The following is a 22,022-nucleotide window of genomic DNA, read 5'->3' on the forward strand; positions in this document are numbered from 1 at the left end:
GCTTTTGCTTGTGACTGTATGCATTTACGCGTGCACGCTTTGTGTCTTCTGCATTGATCTGACTTAGTGGATTCAGCCTCTAACAGAGACCCGTCTTTAAACTTGACAATAACAGCCTGGAGACATACCACACAGAGAATAATCCAGTCTCCCTCTCTTGCTCTCTCCGGCACCAATCAGTTGTCTCCCAAACAGCCACACACACACACACACACACACACACACACACACACACACACACACAGAGACTATCAAATCCTTACAGCCAGTCTCTGCCAGATGTTGCGTCTATGAAAGGCAATTGACTGTAGTCCAACAGATGTTTGCATACAGATGGCTGTTGAGGCGATCTTTATTTGAATGCCACTAAATAAGGCGAATGTACCGGCGCATGAGGTTCCCCCTGGAAAAACGTATGCCATCGTAAACCAAGGTGTTCATTATGTGCCGCTCCCTTTATGCGACCAACACACACACACACTCACACACACACACACACACACACACACACACACACACTCCAAAGTGTCTTAATTTACTTTCTTTATGGCGGATGGAGGGCCCCAATGTCTGCTCTTCCCCTGTTTTTAGTTGTTTCAACACGAGTGTGATGTCGCTCATGGCATCCAGCTGTTAATTATGATTCTAATCTACTTTCCCAACTACTTAAAAAACAATGCTACAACGACAGTCATCGACAACCGACCACGTAGAGGAGAGATCATCACCCACAGCCAGACTCGACAGTGACAAGGTGAGTGGTTTTCCACTGTGGCGGCAATTTTGATTCTTGACATATACAAACACCCTGAAAGAAAAAACTATTTCTTTAAGCATGGATGTCGAAGTGGGAAGTAGACATTGTTATGTACTGTTACAGATGAACATGTTTTGTATGAATTGTATAGGAATAGCAGATTCGTAAACCATGTGGATAGTCTCGTTTTCTCTCTCTCTCTCTCTCTCTCTCTGTGGTGTTGTGGTTAACCCCTATCCTGTGGGATGTGTCTCTGTTCCGTGTAGGAGGCTGAGAGTCAGAGTAGACTTCTCCTCCGCCTCTCCCCAACTAACCCTTTCACTCCTACACCCTTTAAGGTTTGTGGGCTCGTGTTGTAGTGCCTCCCCACCCTTCACCCTTCACCCTTCACCATGTATGACTCGGAGGCCACGGAGGGGGGGTCACATGAGCATACATGGTTTCCCACCACCCTTTCCCCATGTATGACTCAAAGAGTATTGAGTGGGGAGGAAGTGTGCATCACCTTAATCTGCCCCCCCCACACCCCTTACAATGAGCATACATGTAGTTCCCTGACCCTTTCCCCATGTATGACTCAAAGAGTATGGAGTGGGGAGGGGGTGTGCATCATCTTAATCTGCCCCCCCCCACACACACACACACCCCTTACGATGAGCATACATGTAGTTCCTCGACCCTTTCCCCATGTATGACTCAAAGAGGATGGAGTGGGGAGGAAGTGTGCATCACCTTAATCTGCCCCCCTCCCCACACCCCATACAATGTAGTTCCTGGACCCTTTCCCCATGTATGACTGAGATCTCGGTGGGCGTAGCATCCCTTTATTCTTCCCAGCATTGAAAAAAAGGAAGTAGTAAGTAGCCGATGGCATGTTTTTAATTGATATAGTTTGAACCATAACTGGAAAGACAGGCATAAGAAGACTTTGTGTGTGTTTTTTTTCTAGCATCCACAGTAATAAGGGTAGAGGTCCCCAATGAAGTAGGAAATTCAGTACACAGAAAGAGCATTGTTGCTATGCCAACCACCCCACCCCATGCTATCCTGGGCATACATGCGGTCCTAAACACCCCCATTCCCCTCCCCTCCCCTCCCCTCCCCTCCGTGTTTGTGAATCAGAGACCTGGGCTTTGATAGCGTTAGCAAGGCTTAACTGGGCCCCAGCTGCCTGAGTCTAATGCTGTGCTGCTTTAAGGAATCAGACGAGGCCTCATGTGGTGGGCAGCTTTCTTAGGCTCGACGTAACTTAATGAGCCTAATTTGATTTGTTGCTGAATTGTGCTACTTAAATCATGCACCGCTATTGTTTCATTCTGTGGCTAAAGGCACTGGAGGTAAGTCCTGTTGTGTGCGTTTGTTTGTTTTATAATCTTTGTTTTCCATTTGTGCTGATCCCAAATCAGGCTTGTTCATTGCCCAAATGCATGCAAAAAATATAAACCTTTTAATCTGCTTAATGCTGTTGTGGTGTGTTTATCGTGTATCATCATAAGTGACATTACTTCTCCACTAACACAGGCATATCATCAAATATACCACCATGTTTGGGTTTTGGACTTTGGGCTAAAGACGTACTGCAATGAAAATATGAGACTTTCATGTCCTAATAAAAATCCATAATCTACAATCCACCACTATGACCCTTGGGTCCACCACTGTTGGTGTTAAGGTTGCCAAGGTTACTCACTCTGGGAGATAAGAGTATAGCCACAAACAGGGCCCTTCTAAACGGCCTCTTCCTGAATCTGGAACATCTTCAGAGTTGTGCTTCATCCATTACAGTACGTCTTTAACACACCAGCCACCAGTCCTCCAGTCTCACTCCGGGTCTCTGTTTCTGCCCCCCCGCCAGGCTCAGAACCGGGAGAAGAGTTCCCCCACTGCCCTTCTGCTGCCCCTGCCCGTGGTGCCCCACGTGGGGGAGACGGACACGGACACGCTGACCGAGATCCCCGACCGGCTGGACTCGGAGGAGGACGAGTTCGGCTACAGCTGGAGTAAGTTCACGGCTCTGGATGTTATGAAGGGGAGGAAAGGGACTGTCTTCATGAGGATACTGAGGCTTGATGGGGTAGTGGTCATCTAGTTACTATTGCAGGGTAGGGGTGTGAGGATCCCACAGGTTTGAGTTGTGTGTGTTCATGTGTGTGTGTTTGTGCGCGCACACAGACATTGTTGTTCTAACTGTGCTCTAACTGTCTTTTTTTAAACAGAGCAGTATATTGAAGTTCAGCCATGTCTTTGGTCTCATAATCACCTTGATCATCTGCTCCCTGTCCCTGATATATGTAGTGGCACCAAATCGCCACAAGAGGGAGAGGAGAGCATAGGCATCACCTCTTGAAGATTCACTCTCTCTGTGCCTCTTCTTTCTCCCTGGGTGTTATTGCCTCACTGTAGCGAGCATGTTGCACTGGGTTGCCTCTTGATATGTCATGTGTCGAAACACCAAAGGCCTCAAGTTCTTCAAGAATGTGAACATGAAGTTGGAGAATGTGAACACGAGATTGCGCTCTTATCCTCTGCTCTATCCCCCTCTCCATCCTTCTCTCTCTTCCTTCCCCCTTCTCCCTCTTTCACTCTCTTTCTCTCTCTCCCTCAACCTCCTTCTCCCTCCCTCCCTCTCTCGGTCTCTCTCTCCCTCCCTCTGTCTCTCTCTCCCTCCCTTTCTCTCTCTCTCCATCCCTCTCTTTCTCTGTCTCTCTCTTTCTCTCTCTCCCTCAACCTCCTTCTCCCTCCCTCTACCTCTCTCTGTGTCTCTCTCTCCCTCCCTCTCTCTCTCTCTGTCTCTCACTTTCTCTCCCTCAACCTCCTTCTCCCTCCCTCTCACTCTCTCTGTCTCTCTCTCCATCTCTCTCTCTGTGTCTCTCTCTTTCTCTTTCTCTCTCTCCCTCAACCTCCTTCTCCCTCCCTCCCTCCCTCTCACTCTCTGTCTCTCTCTCCATCCCTCTCTCTCTCTCTGTCTCTCTCTCTCTTTCTTCTCCCCCCTCCAGAGAAGATGAGCCAGCGCTACGGCAGTCTCCCCGGTGTGCTGCACATGATTGAGCTGGAGAAGGGCAAGATGGGTTTGGGCCTGAGCCTGGCGGGGAACCGCGACCGCTCCCGGATGAGCGTGTTTGTGGTGGGCATCGACCCCAGCGGGGCGGCGGGACGAGACGGGCGTCTGCTGGTGGGGGACGAGCTGCTGGAGGTGAGGAGGGGTCAGGGACAGGGAGGTCACCTGACCGTGAGGGGAGTGGGTGCACTGTTAGAAATGTGAAATGTGAAAGGTCTTCCTAAAGCAGCTCCCCCTTTTGAACAAAGTAAGCTGCTGGACTGGTGAGAGAGCACTTAAGGCTGAGATAATGACCGCATAAGAAGAGAAGGAAGTGGAGTCCAGTACAGATTTAATTCAATTCGGGTTTTATTTATATAGCATCAAAACAATACAATTGTCTCAAGGGGCTTTACAGTCAGAGCCCAGGGCCTGACCCCCCCCCCCCTAGAGCAAGCACAATGGCCACAGGAATGAGGAGAATGGGTGCTGACAGTGAGGGTGCACTGCTGTAAATGTGTTTAATGGTCTGACAAAAGCAGCTGCCCTTTAAAACACATAGAGCTGAGAGAGATGTGTGCTAAAACATGGTCAGACGCATCCTTGGGGTAGGTTACTATTACGGCCTGTGGCAAGCCTGAGGTTACTATTACGGCCTGTCGCAAGCCTGAGGCAGAGCTGAGTCACAGTGACACATATCAGTAGCCTTTCAGCTAACTTACTGGTTGACCATATCGACATCAGATCAGGGCTGGGTGCCTTAAAGAGTAACAGCTAACTTACTGGTCAGATCAGGGCTGGGTGGTTTAAAGAGTAACAGCTAACTTACTGGTTGACCATATCGACATCAGATCAGGGCTGGGTGCCTTAAAGAGTAACAGCTAACTTACTGGTCGACCATATAGACATCAGATCAGGGCTGGGTGCCTTAAAGAGTAACAGCTAACTTACTGGTTGACCATATAGACATCAGATCAGGGCTGGGTGCCTTCCAGAATCAGCTGCTCTTAATTGCTGCTGAGGGTGAGAGAACAATAGAACCAGTACAATAGAACCAGAATAATAGAACCAGAACAATAGCAGCAATTACACAATGTCTAGAAATTCTATGGCCTTGATTCCAGGAGGTAGTATTTATGTCGGCAAACATCTGCATAAAAATTAGTGGTGTTCATGATCATGTTATTGTGGACTTGTGTAAAATATAACCACACATTATATGCTAATTATATGCAATATCATCATTATAATTATACCAAGCATTATCAAAGAACATTACTTGTAATGGTGCACTTTGTGCTTAAGCTTTTCAGTCTCTGTGTGTTAACTGATATTCTTTGCTTATCTACCATTCTAGATAAATGGGCAGATTCTATACGGTCGCAGCCATCAGAACGCCTCCTCAATCATCAAAGGTGCCCCATCCAAGGTCAAGATCGTCTTCATCAGGTACCGCACACAAAACCTGCCGTTACAGTCTGCACAGCGGCCAAAACAATCATAGGTCAAAGAGTGAGTGCATCAAAAATGAAAAAAAGACTACACGATGCAGAACCTAGTCTTCATCTTTTCCACCTCACTGAATTCTGCATTTACACGCAACATCCAGCAGGGGGCAGTGTAGACATTCCTAACGGTCTCGTGTCTTTTGTAACTTGTGTGTCCTTGCTAACTTACTCAAGGATCAGTATAAAGAGAGTCAGTTCTTACGGGTGAAACATGAGCCAACAGAGAGACTAATGAAAACTTGGAGAGGAGGGGAGACAAACACATGAAACATCAGTTTTGGCAGCACTCCGAGCGCTGTAATGAGAGTCCAATTAGAGTGTGTTTTTATGCAAACACACGTGGTGAGACACACACAAACACACACACACAACCCACAAAAATGCTCTTTGGCACAGAAACACATAGACAATGACACACGCACACATTCACTCTCTCTCTCACTCACACACACACACACACACACACGGAAACATACACACCCACACACCCATGTCCTGTGCCAAGCACACTCTCCTTTAGAGCTGTTCCCATCCGTGTCCCTCCTTGCCCTGTCCGCTGTCTGTCTAGCCAGCCTCTGATCTGGCCTAAATATGCACACACACACACACACACACACACACACACACACACTGATCTGGCCTAAATATGCACACACATAATGAGGCCCTGAGCTCAGAAGCATGAGGGCTGGCTTTCATGCCTACTGAATGTGTGTGTAGGGGGGTGTTTTGTGTGTGTGTGTGTATGGGGGTGTTTTGTGTGTGTGTGTGTGTAGGGGGGTGTTTTGTGTGTGTGTGTGTGTGTGTGTGTGTGTGTGTGTAGGGGGGTGTTTTGTGTGTGTGTGTGTGTGTGTGTAGGGGGTGTTTTGTGTGTGTGTGTATCTGCGTGGGGGGATCGTTTGAAACTGTGTCCTAGTGTGTGTGGAGAGCGAGGGTGATTGATGTTGCGGCGTCTCTTCTGGATGGCAGGAACATGGAAGCGCTGAGCCAGATGGCCGTGGGACCTGTCAAGGAGTTTGGAGATGCTCCGGATCCCAGCACTAAGGTAAGACCCCAGCAGAGGACTGACCACTTCACTCTCTCTCTCTTCCCGTCTCTCTCTCACTCTTTTTCTGTCACTCTCACTCTCTCTCTCTCTTATTTTCTGTCTCTCTGTCCCTCTCGTCCTCCTTGTCGGCTTTCCTTTTCCCCCCTCTCTCTCTTCTTCTCTCTCTCTCTTTTTCACCTCCTTCACCTCCTTCTCTCTCTCTCTCTCTCTCTCACTCCCTCTCTCTTCCTCACAGCAGGCCACTCTTTACAGCCAATTAGCCAGAGAACGGTCTCCACCTCTCCCTTCATCACTCTCCATCTCTCTCTCTCTCTCTCTCTCTCTCTCTCTGTCTCCTGCCTGTTCTCCAGGTTGTCTCTTTGTTAGGTCTCTCTCTCATGTGAAGCATCGCTATCCTGCTCCATATGGCACCCTCTCAGCGCCTGTGTGTGTGTGTGTGTGTGTGCGTGCGTGTTTGTATATGCGTGTCTGTGTGTGTGTATATGCGTGTCTGTGTGTGTGAATATGCATGTGTATGCGTGTGTGTGTGTGTGTGTGTGTGTGTGTATAGTGAGTGTGGTCCTCTGAGGAAAGCGTTAGATGGTAGTTGACTCTGGCATGGTTGGGGCCCAAGTCTGCTCCAAATCCAGCATCCATCTGTGCTGTCAGTTTCCCTCCCACAACAGAACAACAGACTCAACACAGATCGCCAGTCATGCTGTCATCCACAGCGTTTTTCTCTTTTTTTTCCCTTCTTTATTTCACTCCATCCTTAATTTTTTTTCTTCTTCTTCTTCTTCTTCTTCTTCTACCTGTTCTTCTGATGTAAGGCACAGAGTAACCTGAGTGTGAAGGAATCATGGGAGACTTGATTTGTGCAGATCCCTCCTCGAGGGAGATTAAAACTGAGGAATGCAAACTGAATTGCGATAGACTGCATTAGAAACCCTCCCGTCCCATCGGGTTGCGTCCCGTCCCGTCACGTCACGTAACATGGCATCTCACCACCTCCCTTCTCCCCTCACGGCAGGACTCAGGAGCTGCTGCCATCACCCCCCCAGCGACAGACGCCGACATGTTCAAGTATGTTCAGCACATCGTCCTGCCCAAGGTAAGAATCCTCTCCTTAATTATTTCTCTCTCTCTCGCTCTCTCTCTCTCTCTCTCTCTCAGGATGTACGTAGCAGTGCAGTCTCAGAAGGAAGAAAGCACTATAGACAGGCCTGACATTAGTAAAGGCTTACGACAAGAAAGAGAGAGACAGACAGATAAAAAGAAAGACAGAAGGAAGTAGGGTAAAAGGATTGATTGCTATGAATTCCACTTTTAATGGCCTGATGAAAAGACGAAAACACCTGGAGATGAGGCGGCCGTCCCCCAGTACGTTCTGTGCTCGGCCTGCACACGTGCGCGCTTATGTAACGCATGTTTACAGCGTGAGGGAGACATCTGTTGAACTGTGTGATAACGTGTCAAAGACAAGACGCAACCCCTTTATGTGCTCCGTAATGTAGTGTAATGTAATTGCCACTAATGCTTACTGGGGAGGGGCTGCTGTAAGGCCCTCTACCACGGCAAGAGTATTTTCAAGTTCAATCAAGTTTGTTTTCAATCTTGTGAGACCACAAAATTATGTGTACTTTCTCAGTGCAGGAGCCAAGCCAAGTGTAGGTCCTCAGTAAACTGTAAACACTTCCACGAGAGTGGATTAGGTTAGTGGATTAGGCTGCCTACCTCTGACCGTTTGACAAGGACAGTGGCCTCTGTAGACTCCCTCTGTTGTTCCATAACACACCCCGCAAAGGGAAGACTCAGGCCTTGAGAATGAGTTGTTGTGTAGGCCAGCAGATTCCAACCCCACACTTAGACTGAGTGTGTACTAGCAGGGTGTTTCAATGTGCTGGTTTGGAACAGGATGCATGCTGTGTTTAACCTTGTGCACACACACACACACACACACACACACACACAAATACAGACATGCAAAAGCACACAGCTGCACACATTCATTTGCTTAGGCTATCTTGTCTAAGCAAAGACAAATGTGCCACACCCAACCTGGCTGTACTGACCATAAAGTCACTAGGAGCCTTGACACACACACACACACACACACACACACACACACACAAAGTAACAAATACTTGCACAAACACAAACTTTATCATTGTCTCTCTCTCTCTCTCTGATATACACACAGACATACACGCACTTCTTAACACAAACTTGAACAAACACTGTATCTCTCACACACGCTAAAAACTACATTCCCTCTCTCCCACACCACACACCTCCTAACTCCTCTTCCTCATCTCTCTCTCTCTCTGCCTCTGTCCCAGGATGAAGGTGGAGTGGGCCTGTCCTTCAGTAAAGAAGAGGACACCATGGGCGGAGTGCTGATCCTCAGCATACCGGAGTCTGGGCCTGCAGCACACGTATGTCCGAGCACCACACACACACACACACAACTCACATCTCAGCTGGTGTCCAGGTGTGTATGGTAGATGGTGGATGGATAGTGTGGTGGTGGTGGTGGTGATGGGGTCTGGGCGATACCCGAGTCGTGTGGTGTACACCTGAAGCAGTGCGGTGCAGAGCATGAAAGGCTAGAGCCAGGTGGACACACATGCATTATAGATGTGCAGCTGTGAATGGGCTGAAATCAATCCGCACGGCTCAAATGAGGCTGGAAGACAATGGCCAGCTGACCTGTAGTGACCCCGTGAGGAAGGCAGAGTCTACTGCTCCTCCATGACTGGATACAGTCGATGATCACCTCTGATTAAAATGATTCCCCCCCCGATGAAATGTGAACTTTGCAGTTTCACCGTCCCCATTCCTCAGCCTGTTTGAATAGCGCTGCGCTGCGTTCCTCCTACGTGTCTGCTAATCAGGCCCTCACTCAGCAAACCTTTATCTCTCTGTGTGCACAATGAACTTTACATACTGAGAGGATGAGCTCAGCGCTAATCCTGGTGAGCAAATACATGACATTTACTGCGCTGAAACTGTGTGAACCTTGTAGGGAAAAGGGAAAAAAAACCTCATGGAGACGTATAAGCTTGGCATTTGGTCTAGCCAAAATGTGTTTGACCTACTGACAGATGAACGCTTCCTTAATTGTGTGAAGAGCAACACTATTGTGATGCCTGTTTCTGCTCCGGTGAAAGGGCTCCATCGCTGGAATAGAAGAATACCCATATGTAATAATTTATATATAAATATATTTAAACACTCATATAAATATTATATAAAATTACATATTTAAATACCTATATATAAAAATTATACAGAAATACATATTTAAATGCCCATATATAATGATATCATTTTGGTGTAAATGTCTTTAGGCTAATTTGTATGTGTATAATGTGTATAATGTATCTTACTTGTGTGATTGATGCCTTTGTAGGAGGGCTCCATAAGAGTTGGTGACAGACTCCTCGCCATTGATGACGAGGTGGTCGCAGGATACACTGTGGACAAGGTGAGAATATATATTTGTTTCTTTCTTTCTTTCTTTCTTTCTTTGTTTTATAACCTAAAATATAAAATATAAATATGAACTATGAATCATGATCATTTCACAGATTTACCTCTGTGAAGATCCATCCATGATGATATCTTTTGTAGGAGTGACCTCAAGCAGTAACTGACCCTTGATTAGAATGTCTGAAACATATGTTAGTGTGAGGAACTGTGCAGCAGCTGCTTTCTGAAAGCAACAGTAGTTGTGTCGTGTATGCAGTGTGGTAAAGTGAATAGATAAGGTCAGCAGATAAGGTCATGATTCTACTGGCAAGGACTGTGTTTAAGGTCATCAATAAAGTGCATGCAACGGATTATAAGTGTTTCGCTTAATGACACCTGAGGTGGTGTTTAGTGTGTCAGTTTGCGATGCAGTAAGAAGTTCCGTGTCTTGGTTGTCAGGTGTCGTCGTTGCTAGGGAAAGCCAAGGGCCCTGTGAAACTGACCATAGGCTCTCAGGAACCCGCCGCTCTCTCCTCCTCCTCCACCAATGAGAGCAGAGTGTCTGACGGCGTCCTCAATGCCCCAGCCACTGTGCCTCAGCCAACCATGGGCCTGCCCGAGTCGGAGCCAATCAGAAGTAAGTACTGAGCTACAGGTGAAAGGTCACAATACCATCATCCAATCAATGATAATAAAGATCCATGTACCAGACTTTGTGCACTAAAAAATCATGAATGTTTTCATGTACTGTATGTTTTCATGATAAATTAGGTACTGGCAGAAGCTACATTCATACTAGGAGTGGCAGCCCTAACACTAGTCTAGGAATGATAACAGTAGTGAGAAGTAATCAGTAGTATTATTAGTCATTCAAGGAGTGGGACTGTAGAAATGTTAGGGATATCCTCAATTAATAGCTTGTGATAATGTATGTTATGAAGTGGTAAGTTGAGTCAAGCATTGTTATATGTTAGAAACAGGATATAACTTCGTCTCTATGACGACGAATGTGATTGCTGGATGGTTCAGCCCGTCTTGTGTGAGTGATCCTATTCTGGTTGTCACGGTGTGTTCCAGGCTCAAGCAGGTCGTCCACTCCGGCCACGCTGGTGTCCGACCCCATCACCTGTCCCATCATCCCCGGCTGCGAGACCACCATAGAGATCTCAAAAGGACGCACGGGACTGGGCCTCAGCATCGTCGGGGGCTGTGACACTCTCCTGGTAACTACTCTATTTCTCCAATTTCAACTGACATATACCTTCATATACCTACGTAACTCTCCTAGTAACTACTCTATTTCTCCAATTTCAACTGACATATACCTTCATATACCTACGTAACTCTCCTAGTAACTACACTATTTCTCCCATTTCAACCAACATATACCTTCATATACCTACGTAACTCTCCTAGTAACTACACTATTTCTCCCATTTCAACTGACATATACCTACATATAGGTGCCTAAATATAGGCTTAAATGGTTTTAAAACTGCTCAAGCCACGCAGTCGAGTTCAAAGATGTGTCAAGAGATTTCAAAAATGCCTCATCAGCCACAGACTATAATTTTCTATTTAGACTATCACTTGTTTTTACAGTCTACCTTATGACCCCCAATTAACTTCTATCCCTTGTGGAAGTGAAATTTGTAATTAGTGCATTCAGCAGCTTTAGATATAAAAGCTGTGGTAATGTCAAGGGAGAGCAAAGTAACAAAAAATAACATCAGAAAAATGTAGATATGAAAATGTATTAATTAAATGAATGTGTAAGTTTATCCGTTTTATAAAGGTAGTGATGACCAACTGCACACACTACTCAGTTTAGTTGGTGCGGTGCGGTGATGTCATAAAGTTCCCTTGTGTTTCTGGTAGAATTATGAGAACCTTCAGCACAGTGTGTACATGCCTGTCTGAGAAAGAGTCTGGGATGCTTTGCGGTCAACCCACCCACACCTCACCCCCATGGGGCATTACACTACTGTGTGTGTGTGTGTGTGTGTGTGTGTGTGTGTGTGTGTGTGTGTGTGTGTGTGTTTCAGTGATGTCTGAGCTATGGCCCCTTTGTGTGTGTGGCCACAGGAGACAATATCCAGCTTTGGAATGTGACCTTTGACCCAAACCACCCATACACTCCTCCAGCGCAACCTGTTCTGCTTTAATCAGTTTACCCCCCCTCTGCTTCTGTCCCCTGCTGCTACTTTACCCCCCCTCCAGACCTCCTCTTCTCACTCCCATCACTGTTACTCTACCCCCCCCCCTCTCCAGACCTCCTCTTCTCACTCTCATCACTGTTACTCTACCCCCCCTTCTCCAGACCTCCTCTTCTCACTCCATCACTGTTACTCTATCCCCCCCCTCCCCTCTCCAGACCTCCTCTTCTCACTCCATCACTGTTACTCTACCCCCCCCTTCTCCAGACCTCCTCTTCTCACTCTCATCACTGTTACTCTACCCCCCCCCCCCCCCTCCCTCTCCAGACCTCCTCTTCTCACTCCCATCATTCCTCGTTCTCCAGTGCATTTCCTCTTCCCTTCCATTTCTCTCCGCCTTCTCCCTTGTCTCTCAGGGACATTTCTTTCGCTTGGTTACCGTTTTTATCTCTCTCACTCGGTCTCATTCGGTCCTCCATCTTCTCTCTCTCTCTCTGTATTTATCTCTCTCACTCTTTCACTTCTGTCTTGCCTCTTTCATTCGGTCCCCTTCATCCTCTCTCTCTCTCTCTCTCTCTTTCTCTCTCTCTCTCTCTCTCTCTCAAAATTCAAATTGAAATGTCCATATCTGACATGGTAGAGAGGCATGAACCCAAAGCTACATACATTTGGTTGACTGGAGATGTTGATGTCTCTATCTCTCTCTCTCCAGGGTGCCATCATCATCCATGAGGTCTACGAGGAGGGGGCGGCCTCCAAGGACGGCCGACTGTGGGCTGGGGACCAGATCCTGGAGGTACAGAAGCAGAAAGACCCCCCAATGCCTATCCCATCAGCCCCCACTGCAAAACAAAAATATCTTCTGTAGAATACACCAGTCAAAACACCATAAAAGTCTTACATTCTGACTGATTTACAGTGAGGGTCATTACTTAGCAGTCACTTCCTCTGAAATATTCTTCTGTAATTATGGTGCGGAGAGACATACAGCACAGGAAGTCTTTGATATGAGGCACAGTCATCAGAACACCGGCGCAAAAACAAGAACGGTATAATTTGCACAGGGAGGCCACAGAGAAAGAGAGAGAGAGAATGTGAGCCCTTGTAGGCAGACGTTTGACATTTTGCGTTATGGACGGAGAGGTTGTGGAGAGAAGAGAGGCGTCATGCTCCCACACGGGAGGCCATAGGCACCGCCGCTTCACTGACCTTCTGATGCCCCAGTCAGACTGTCGGGTGGGGAACAAGGGCTGTTAGTCACTGAGCAACCACCCCCCCCCCCCCCCCCCCCCCCCCCCCCACCCCACCCCACACACACACACACACACACACACACACACACACACACACACACACACACACACACACACGTCTCTCCTCAGTTTCACCCCCTCCCTCTTCTCTCTCTCTCTCTCCCCCTCACATACTCTTGACGACATAATTGCCCCCTGTAACTTTAGGGGGTTGGAGGGAGGCCAAGCCCTCTGTAGCTTCTGCACTCCGGGGCCAGAGAGTTTGCTGCATGCTAGCTGGGGCCCACCCGTATCACATTAGCACCAGCAGTAAAGCAGCTAGCGGTATTAACAGCCATTCCTCACTGCACCACAGGGGAAAGCGCTAATTGTGCTCGCTGCTATGCTAATGCTAATGTGGTATTTCCTCTTTGCGTGAACTGCAGCAGAAAGATGATTAAAATAGACTCTGGGAAAATAATGGTCTTTCATGCCGTTCATTCCCACCCATTTTAATTAGGCCATCACTCTATGCTTCAGATGATATCTTGAATTTAGTTTGAGAAAGTGATGTTTCCCTCCTACCTTACGTTTCTAAATTCAGCCATATCCTTTTATTCTTATCCTGCCTCTGTTTCCATTCTAAACTAATGAATAGAAAAAGACATAAGAAGGTTGGTAGGTATAACCAGTTTTCCATAACAGAAAAAAAACATTTATTTACAATACTGGCTTCTCTCCGTCTCTCTCCCTTTTCCTCTCTGTTACCCCTCTCTCTGTCTATCTATCTGTTCCTTTGTCCATCAACTCTCTCTCTCTCTTTTATCTCCCTCTCTCCTCACTCGCAGGTGAATGGTATAGACCTGCGCATGGCGACTCATGACGAGGCGATAAACGTGCTGCGTCAGACCCCTCAGCGGGTGCGTCTGAGCGTGTACCGGGACGAGGGCCAGTACAAGGAAGACGAGCTGTGGGACGTCTTCACCGTGGAGCTCCAGAAGAAGCCAGGACAGGGCCTGGGCCTCAGCATCGTGGGCAGGAGGTAGGCAGGAGGCACAGTCTTTATCTCTTAGATGCTCTCATTATTATAGAGAAGCTACTTGAACCCACAACCAGAACTGTAGAGACTTGAACTTAACATAGGTTTTCAGTCCTGCTCTTGTGGGGTGCCCTGGATATCTTCTGTCTTCTATCATGGGCAGAGGGTACTAGAATCACAACCTGAACTCTATTCTACAGAACTGCATTGTGGGCAGTTGGTACCAGAACCAGAACCCGAGACAGAACTGTAGAGACTTACTGACATAGCCAACTTATGGGCTCTTGGTTCTTCTCCTTGAGCCCTGCTTCCATGCATGTCTTGCATCTTCTATTGTGGGCAGCTGGTACCAGAACCACTGAGCCAGAACTTGACTTGACTATTCAAGACTTGAACGTTAACAAGGTCAAATCAGGAGGTGCTCTTGGAGCCCACTGCCCTGCATATCTTCAATGCATCCTCCAAGATCCACGCACCCAATGTAAGTCAGTGTAACTGAAATGCTCTTGATTGGTCAAACTGAGTACATTCAGCTAATCAAGAGTACCACTGATAAATTCAGTCAGGACTGCAGAGCACAGAGATATGGAAACCAGGCAGAGTGCTGGGGGTGGGGGGATGCGTTCATAACTATCTCTAGCTTAGGGAACCTTCTTAACAGTTGGAAGGGTGTGATAATATGAACTTTATTAATTAGCTGCGTTAAAGTTAAATGTGTGTATTTGAGGGCCAAGCAGCGAAGCTGCACAGGAACCCTGAAGGTTTCTACATTTTTCTCTCATAACTTAATAATAATGATTTACATTTTATAATATTAACTAATTTTAAGTTAGAGATAGGAGACTATATCATCTGGCATAGCAACTAGGCAACCATAGCAGCCAGTAAAAAAAGGCTTGCTGCATGGCCTGAAGATGATGTTAAATGGCTTCACATAGACATTTAACCACCCTGAGAGAAATAATGGGACATTAATCGAGCAAGGGCTTACTGTGATATCAATGTAATCAATGTAGGGGGAGAAGTCCACCCCCAACCCCATATCCCCACCCCAACACCCCCTTGCCCGTTCTCAAACACAACCCCTGACCCTAGGGTTCAATTCCCACTGGAGCCGTGTCAGGAGATAACTGATAATGTTATGTCAGGTCGCCAGGGGATAGATTAACAGCGCGGCTTAACCGGTTTGCTCCCATTCCTACCCGCCACCATTTCAGTAAAATCGTAATAACTGCGATGGCTCTCTGTGTGAGTGGGAATGAGGAACTGAATGGACATCAGCTGACTAAAAGAGTCCCAGACCCTCCCTCCTCCCACCTCACTGACATCATAATACATCAAACGTCTGAAGTGCAGGAAACATACTGAGGAGGCTCTGGACTTGTGATATCAGCTCAAGTTTTATCGTTCACTTTATTTTTCACTCGAGCACTACGAGGTAAATTAAAAGATCCACGCACCCTTATCTCGACTGACCGACTCACACAACCTACTTTAAAACATCTACATAACACAAATAAAGTCGAGGGTTTCAGTCTGTGTATTTAGTAGGAAACCCCAATGTGGTGATGAGGAGATATGAGGAGAGGTTACAGCAACTACTATCTGAGGAGTGTGAATGCGTCGGGTGCTTAATTAGGTGAGGCAGTTTGCTGAGTCACTATTCAAGCAGCCATCTCACAAGTATGTGTCCGGCGGACCGTGATTAATTAGGTTGAAGTGGGAGTCGCCAACCTCTTAAAGCTTAAACACACATTACACATGATCTCACACACGTACACCAACACACCTCAGCACTTAAGCACACTTCACACATGATCTCACAAAACACACACACACACACCATAGACTTAGATAGTGATTACACATGATCTCACACACACGTGTGTACACATTGGCGGGCACACTCACTCACAAGTACACACACACACACACACATAAACACATAGGCATGCACACACACACACATACCTCAGTGGACAACTCAAAGTTGTGTTTGCCCTGGCTACAGCCCTGCCCAGTGGAATCCTTCAGTGTTTGCTGTGGTGGCCAGGTGTGTGTGTGTGTGTGTGTGTGTGTGTGTGTGTTTTCTGTGGTGGCCAGTTTCCCAGTAAGAGTGTGACATGTTTGGCCCTCCCCTCTCATTGGACAGAACCAGCCGCCAGTCACGTTTCACTGACCAAATAAGATGAAACAGTAGCATCAGCTAGGCTATAAGATACAAGACAGATAAGATATGACATATAAGATATAGAAAATATATAAAGACATATCTTGTTTAGCTGTGTAGGTATTAGGGGTGCAACGATTCACTGATGCGTATCAGAAACCAGTTTTACCGTTAAGCTGTGACTAAATCAGTAAGCGGACGCCTGGATCGATCTAAATGTACCACGAACCTGTCGATGGCCTGAAGCTTTGCTGCTAATTCTACTTATGACTATAAACTAAGTTATTGCGGACGACATAACGTTACAAGTCATGTAACTTTCAACTTGCTATAAATCTGCACAACATCTCGCATTGACAGTTTCAAAAGTAGAGTTAGCGCAAAACACTACGCTGTCTTCATGCTCTATGCAGCCATGTTTTAGTAATGCTAACGTAACCAAAACAGATACCACCACCCGATTCACGATGCTGATCCCGACTTCTCCCAACAACACGCATCATTTTGTTCTCAGTGTTTGAGGGGCTTTGCCTTCATGAATGAAATGCATGTACCAATGTGCCATTGTTCCATATAAAAAAGCATTGTGCATGTGACAGGTGCACACCTCTAGTAGGTAGGGTACTAAACTGGTTTGCCCATATGCTGTCTGGGTGGCCATTGGAACGAGTGGGTGTGTGTGTTCAACTGCATGCGTGTTTGTATGACATGTATGCAAGAGGATTTGTCTAGGTTTCAGTGTGTTTTTACATATGTATACAAGAGGAATTTTTTTAAGTGTACTTGAATGAAAGTTTGTGTGCATTTGTGTGGGTGTGTGTCTGTCTGTTTGTCTGTGTATGACTATATACAGTGTGACTACATATTTGTGTGTGCTCCATTTGCGCGCGTGTGTGTACGGCGTGCGTGTGTGTCTGTGTGCGCGTGTGTGTCTGTGTGTACCGCGTGCGTGTGCACGTGTGTGTCTGTGTGTACGCCGTGCGTGTGTCTGTGTGTACGCGTATGTGTGTGTGTCTGTGTGCGTTTGTGTACGCCGTGCGTGTTTGTCTGTGTGCGCGCCTGTGTCTGTGTGTACGGCGTGTGTGTGTGTGTGTCTGTGTGCGTTTGTGTACGCCGTGCGTGTTTGTCTGTGTGCGCATGTGTGTACGGCGTGTGTGTGTGCGCGTGTGTGTCTCTGTGTGTACGGCGTGCGTGTGTGTGTCTGTGTGTACGCCGCGCGTGTGTGTCTGTGTGTGCAGCGTGTCTGTGTGTACGGCATGCGTGTGTGTGTGTGTGTCTTGAACGGCGTGGCTCAAGCAGCAGCCAAGTCCGACTGTCGAAAACAAGCTGCTAAGCTCAGTGGTGAGGAGCAACCCTGACAGCCAAGAGCTCCCAGATCAACTGAGCCAAGACACACACACACACACACACACACACACACACACACTTCGGGTAACTCACACCGGGATTCTACACCCGTTTGACCAGATCACATTCTCCCACTGGAGAGTTTGCCAGTAACGCGAGTCAATGAGGTTAACAAAGGCATGTAACAAAAGCACTGGCGGGAGAAGTGTGTGTGTGTGTTTTTGGACAGAACAAATGGATTTTATGTGTGTCTGACAGGGTAACATTTAAGAAATTAGTAGTTAGAGTTCTCAAAATGAGAGCAAGAGCTGGACACACATTTAAGGACATGCACACACACGCGAACACACACACACACACACACACACACACACACACACACACACACACACACACTTTTTGACAGGAGTCAAATGAAGATGATGATTTATCCGGGTTAGTTATAGTTATTGGGAAGGAGAGGAAGTTAAGTGTTCTGTATTTTCCGATGCCTATGATGGATTTGCCATGCGGCCTTGTAGACCGAATGACCTCATAATTTAAGGGTTTAACGAGCCTTTCAGCGGTTGAGCTCAGTGCTGTATGCATGCATGCTGGGAAATACATATGTCATCACACCCCATTTCCTGATAATGCTTGGTGTGTTGTAACAAGTACCATATGTGTGAATAATTGTATTAAGTGTCTAAATACAACACAGAAATTCTAAATACAGAAGTGTCAAAGTGTCTAAATACAAAAGTATTGTGGATCTGAAGTAATTAAAAAAAAAAAATCTTCTGAATGTATACATGGAGGAGAGGGGGGGTAGTCACCTTTACAATAAAGGTGACATTGATAATTGGGGTGTTTGTGTTTAATGACATTGATAATTGAGGTGTCTGTCTGTGTTTAATGACATTGATAACTGAGGTGTCTGGGTGTGTTTACAATTAAGGTGACATTGATAATTGAGGTGTCTGTGTGTGTTTACAATGAAGGTGACATTGATAATTGGGGTGTCTGTGTGTGTTTACAATGAAGGTGACATTGATAACTGAGGTGTCTGTGTGTGTTTGTGTTTGATCCACTCTAGTGTGATATACATCGAGAGGGGGTAGTCACCTTTACAATGAAGGTGACATTGATAATTGAGGTGTCTGGGTGTGTTTACAATGAAGGTGACATTGATAATTGAGGTGTCTGTGTGTGTTTACAATGAAGGTGACATTGATAACTGAGGTGTCTGTGTGTGTTTGTGTTTAATCCCCTCCAGGAATGACACAGGGGTGTTCGTGTCGGACATAGTGAGGGGGGGTCTGGTGGAGTCGGACGGGAGGCTGATGCAGGGCGATCAGATCCTGTCTGTGAACGGGGAGGACGTGCGCACTGCCACACAGGAAGCCGTGGCTGCACTGCTCAAGGTAACGCGTGTGTGTGTGTGTGTGTGTGTGTGTCTGTGTGAGTGAGAGTGTCTGTCAAAGATTGCACGGGTGTGTGTGTGTATGTGTGTGTGTGTACTGCTAGTGATAGATGCTGACTTCTGTGATGTGTGAAAATCTTGTCTCTCTGTGGACACAACTTAAAATCATGAGAACCGCTGGATTAGAGGTAAACATGGCTGCACCACTTAGGACGTGAAATCTGTGAAACTACTGAGCCCTTCCTCAACAATGACTTAAGACATTACCGCAAGCACAACATTACGCGTTATGAGTCATTGTAGATGTATTTGAACAGTCTGGCATCCTGTTCGCTTATTGATCTTATTTAGTGCCTTATCAGTGATATTATTGACCTTGGCCTATTTGTTGTATGCATGTCGTTACGATCCGAGCGGAGTCCCCTCATGAAATAGGCGTTTTGTGTATAGTATGTAGCGCGTGTAGTATGTAGCGCGTGTAGAATGTAGTGTATATAGTATGAAGCATGTCTAGTATGCAGCGTATGTAGTGTGCAGCTTGTCTAGTATGTAGCGTGTTTAGTGTGTAGCATGGATAGTATGTAGTGCATGTAGTATATGTACTATGTAGCGTGTGTAGCATGGAGCGTGTGTAGCATGGAGCGTGTATCTAGCATGCAGCGTGTGTAGCATGCAGCGTGTATAGTATGCAGCGTGTATCTAGCATGCAGCGTGTCTAGCATGCAGCGTGTCTAACATGCAGCGTGTGTAGCATGCAGCGTGTGTAGCATGCAGCGTGTATCTAGCATGCAGCGTGTGTAGCATGCAGCGTGTATAGCATGTAGTGTGCCTCTGCTTCAGGTGCATGTGTTTGTCTCCCACAGTGCTGTTTGGGCCCCATCTCTATAGAGGTGGGTCGCTTCAAGGCTGGACCCTTCCACTCCGAGAGAAGACTCTCACAGAACAGCCAGGTGAGTCCACAGCTTGGCTAATACTCACATGCCAGAGTATGCCAGTTTGACTTTAACTTAGGTGCCGAGGGTGTCTTCTTTACCTTTACTAAATTGCCGTGACAAAAAAAAAACTGAGAGGCACCATTTTATTTATTCTATTAGTGCCCATGTTTTCTGCATACATGGTGTTGGGATGACCTGTCAAACAGCATATAGTGGCATAGTCTTACAAATGTTGAAATCCATAAACACTACAAATGTACACACACTAGTGTTCTAGAATCCAATGTTACAATTTCCATTGAAATATAATAATAATAATAATAATAATAATAATCTTTTATTTATGCAGCTTGTCTATTTGTTTCAGTTTGGCTTTGTGCGGTATAAGGGTAATCTTTTTCCTGTTTTATTATGTAGCTAAGTGAATCAGGCAACTACAAGGTGGGCCCTCACTCACGGTTGGGCAGCCTTCAAGGTGATTACGACAACACACGCAGAAGTCACGAATGTACGTAGACACCATCATATTGATATTTTACCAATGATGGGCATTTCAGTTTTTCTTTCTTCAGCTCTCCTTACTTGTCCTCATTACACACTTGTGAATATGTGAAAGCAACCATGCATCGTGTGTGTGTGTGTGTGTGTGTGTGTGTGTGTGTGTGTGTGTGTGTGTGTGAGAGATAGCCTTGTCTAAAGTGTTAATGACCCTGTGTATCTTCATCTCTTTAGCGTTGGATCAACAGGATGTCAGAACTGTTGAACTCACAAAGGTAAGTGCATCCTTGGGTGGCATTTCTGTTCCAGTGCCATGTACATTTCAGCCTGATACCCTAGAACCAGTAACAAACTCTCCGATTGGTTGAGCAGTGCCTGCCTCACCAGTCAACCGTGTCCGTGTTGGACCATGCATATCCTCCAAAAGAGGATCTTGGCAGCCTCCAACAGATAGAATTCCTGCAGAGATTGCTGGGTGTATTTTTGTTACCGTGGCCACGGAATGTGCTGAGTGTTCTATTGTCTTTCCCGAGCTGTGGTTGACACGCGTACCGTGCTGCCGTTTCACCGAAAAACATTCAATTTGAGACGTTTTAAACTCCCCTGGAATAAAAATAAAAAAAGAAAGCGGTTTTGTTAACTCCTTGCCGTGTTTAGCTTGGAGTACTGTTTGTTGTGCTAGCATCGCAGCGGGAGTTTATCTGTGTTTAGTGCATAATGGCGTTTAGATGGGTATCTAGTGGCGTGTCTTGAGTGGAACAGGCGGTGCTTTGTTAGCAGTTTTGCCTCACAGAGAGTGCTGAGCTGGACGCTTCACTGCAAAGCTCTGCTACTTGGGCTGTCGTTAAACGCAGACCTAATTGTGTTTAGTCTGCAATTTGTGTGTGTGTGTGTGCGTGCATGTCTGTATGTGAATCCGTGTGTGTGTGTGTGTGTGAGAACTTGGTGCCGAATGGAAAGTGTAATTGTCTGCCTATTGATGTGTTTGTGTGGTGTGTCATAAACTAGATGCATAATGCAAAGTTTAATTAACTGAGTACTGAATGTGTGTGTGTGTGTGTGTGTGTGTGTGTCTCCAGGGTCCAACAGACTCTCTGGGCATCAGTATAGCGGGAGGAGTGGGCAGTCCTCTGGGCGATGTGCCCATCTTCATTGCCATGATGAACCCCACAGGACTGGCTGCCCAGACACAGAGACTAAGAGTAAGAGGCTTCTTTTGTGCACACACACACACACACACACACACACACTCATTTGTGTACAAATATATATGAACATTCAGCATAGACTATTTCTCATAAACACACACATTCCCTCACATTAACACATGTAAACACACACACACAAAGGCATGCACAAGTCAGCACATAAAAACAATAAGATTGGCCCACAGCAGAGAAGTCAGCATCTATCACTAGCAGTAAAAACCACACACACATGTGC

The 22,022-nt window shown here is 46.4% G+C and overlaps 1 protein-coding gene across 7 annotated transcripts in view; it reads left to right on the top strand.

The window, feature by feature from the left end:
- LOC105903070 (multiple PDZ domain protein) overlaps positions 1 to 22,022 on the top strand; it is a 78,339-nt gene that overhangs the window by 45,053 nt on the left and 11,264 nt on the right. For 5 of the 7 annotated variants that reach the window (XM_042710467.1, XM_042710469.1, XM_042710468.1 and 2 more), the window contains 18 exons: positions 692 to 754; positions 1,024 to 1,095; positions 2,613 to 2,757; positions 3,754 to 3,950; positions 5,152 to 5,243; positions 6,272 to 6,347; positions 7,360 to 7,440; positions 8,669 to 8,764; positions 9,742 to 9,816; positions 10,260 to 10,437; positions 10,878 to 11,023; positions 12,669 to 12,752; positions 14,037 to 14,230; positions 19,000 to 19,147; positions 20,010 to 20,096; positions 20,499 to 20,589; positions 20,814 to 20,854; positions 21,659 to 21,781. In XM_042710467.1, the coding sequence (XP_042566401.1) occupies positions 692 to 754; positions 1,024 to 1,095; positions 2,613 to 2,757; positions 3,754 to 3,950; positions 5,152 to 5,243; positions 6,272 to 6,347; positions 7,360 to 7,440; positions 8,669 to 8,764; positions 9,742 to 9,816; positions 10,260 to 10,437; positions 10,878 to 11,023; positions 12,669 to 12,752; positions 14,037 to 14,230; positions 19,000 to 19,147; positions 20,010 to 20,096; positions 20,499 to 20,589; positions 20,814 to 20,854; positions 21,659 to 21,781 (1,989 nt within the window). The remainder of the gene's footprint in view (positions 1 to 691; positions 755 to 1,023; positions 1,096 to 2,612; positions 2,758 to 3,753; positions 3,951 to 5,151; positions 5,244 to 6,271; positions 6,348 to 7,359; positions 7,441 to 8,668; positions 8,765 to 9,741; positions 9,817 to 10,259; positions 10,438 to 10,877; positions 11,024 to 12,668; positions 12,753 to 14,036; positions 14,231 to 18,999; positions 19,148 to 20,009; positions 20,097 to 20,498; positions 20,590 to 20,813; positions 20,855 to 21,658; positions 21,782 to 22,022) is intronic. The other 2 variants (XM_042710470.1, XM_042710472.1) reach the window with 1 other exon arrangement.

The sequence above is a fragment of the Clupea harengus genome, chromosome 18 (genome assembly GCF_900700415.2).
Source record: "Clupea harengus chromosome 18, Ch_v2.0.2, whole genome shotgun sequence".
Classification (NCBI taxonomy): domain Eukaryota; kingdom Metazoa; phylum Chordata; class Actinopteri; order Clupeiformes; family Clupeidae; genus Clupea; species Clupea harengus.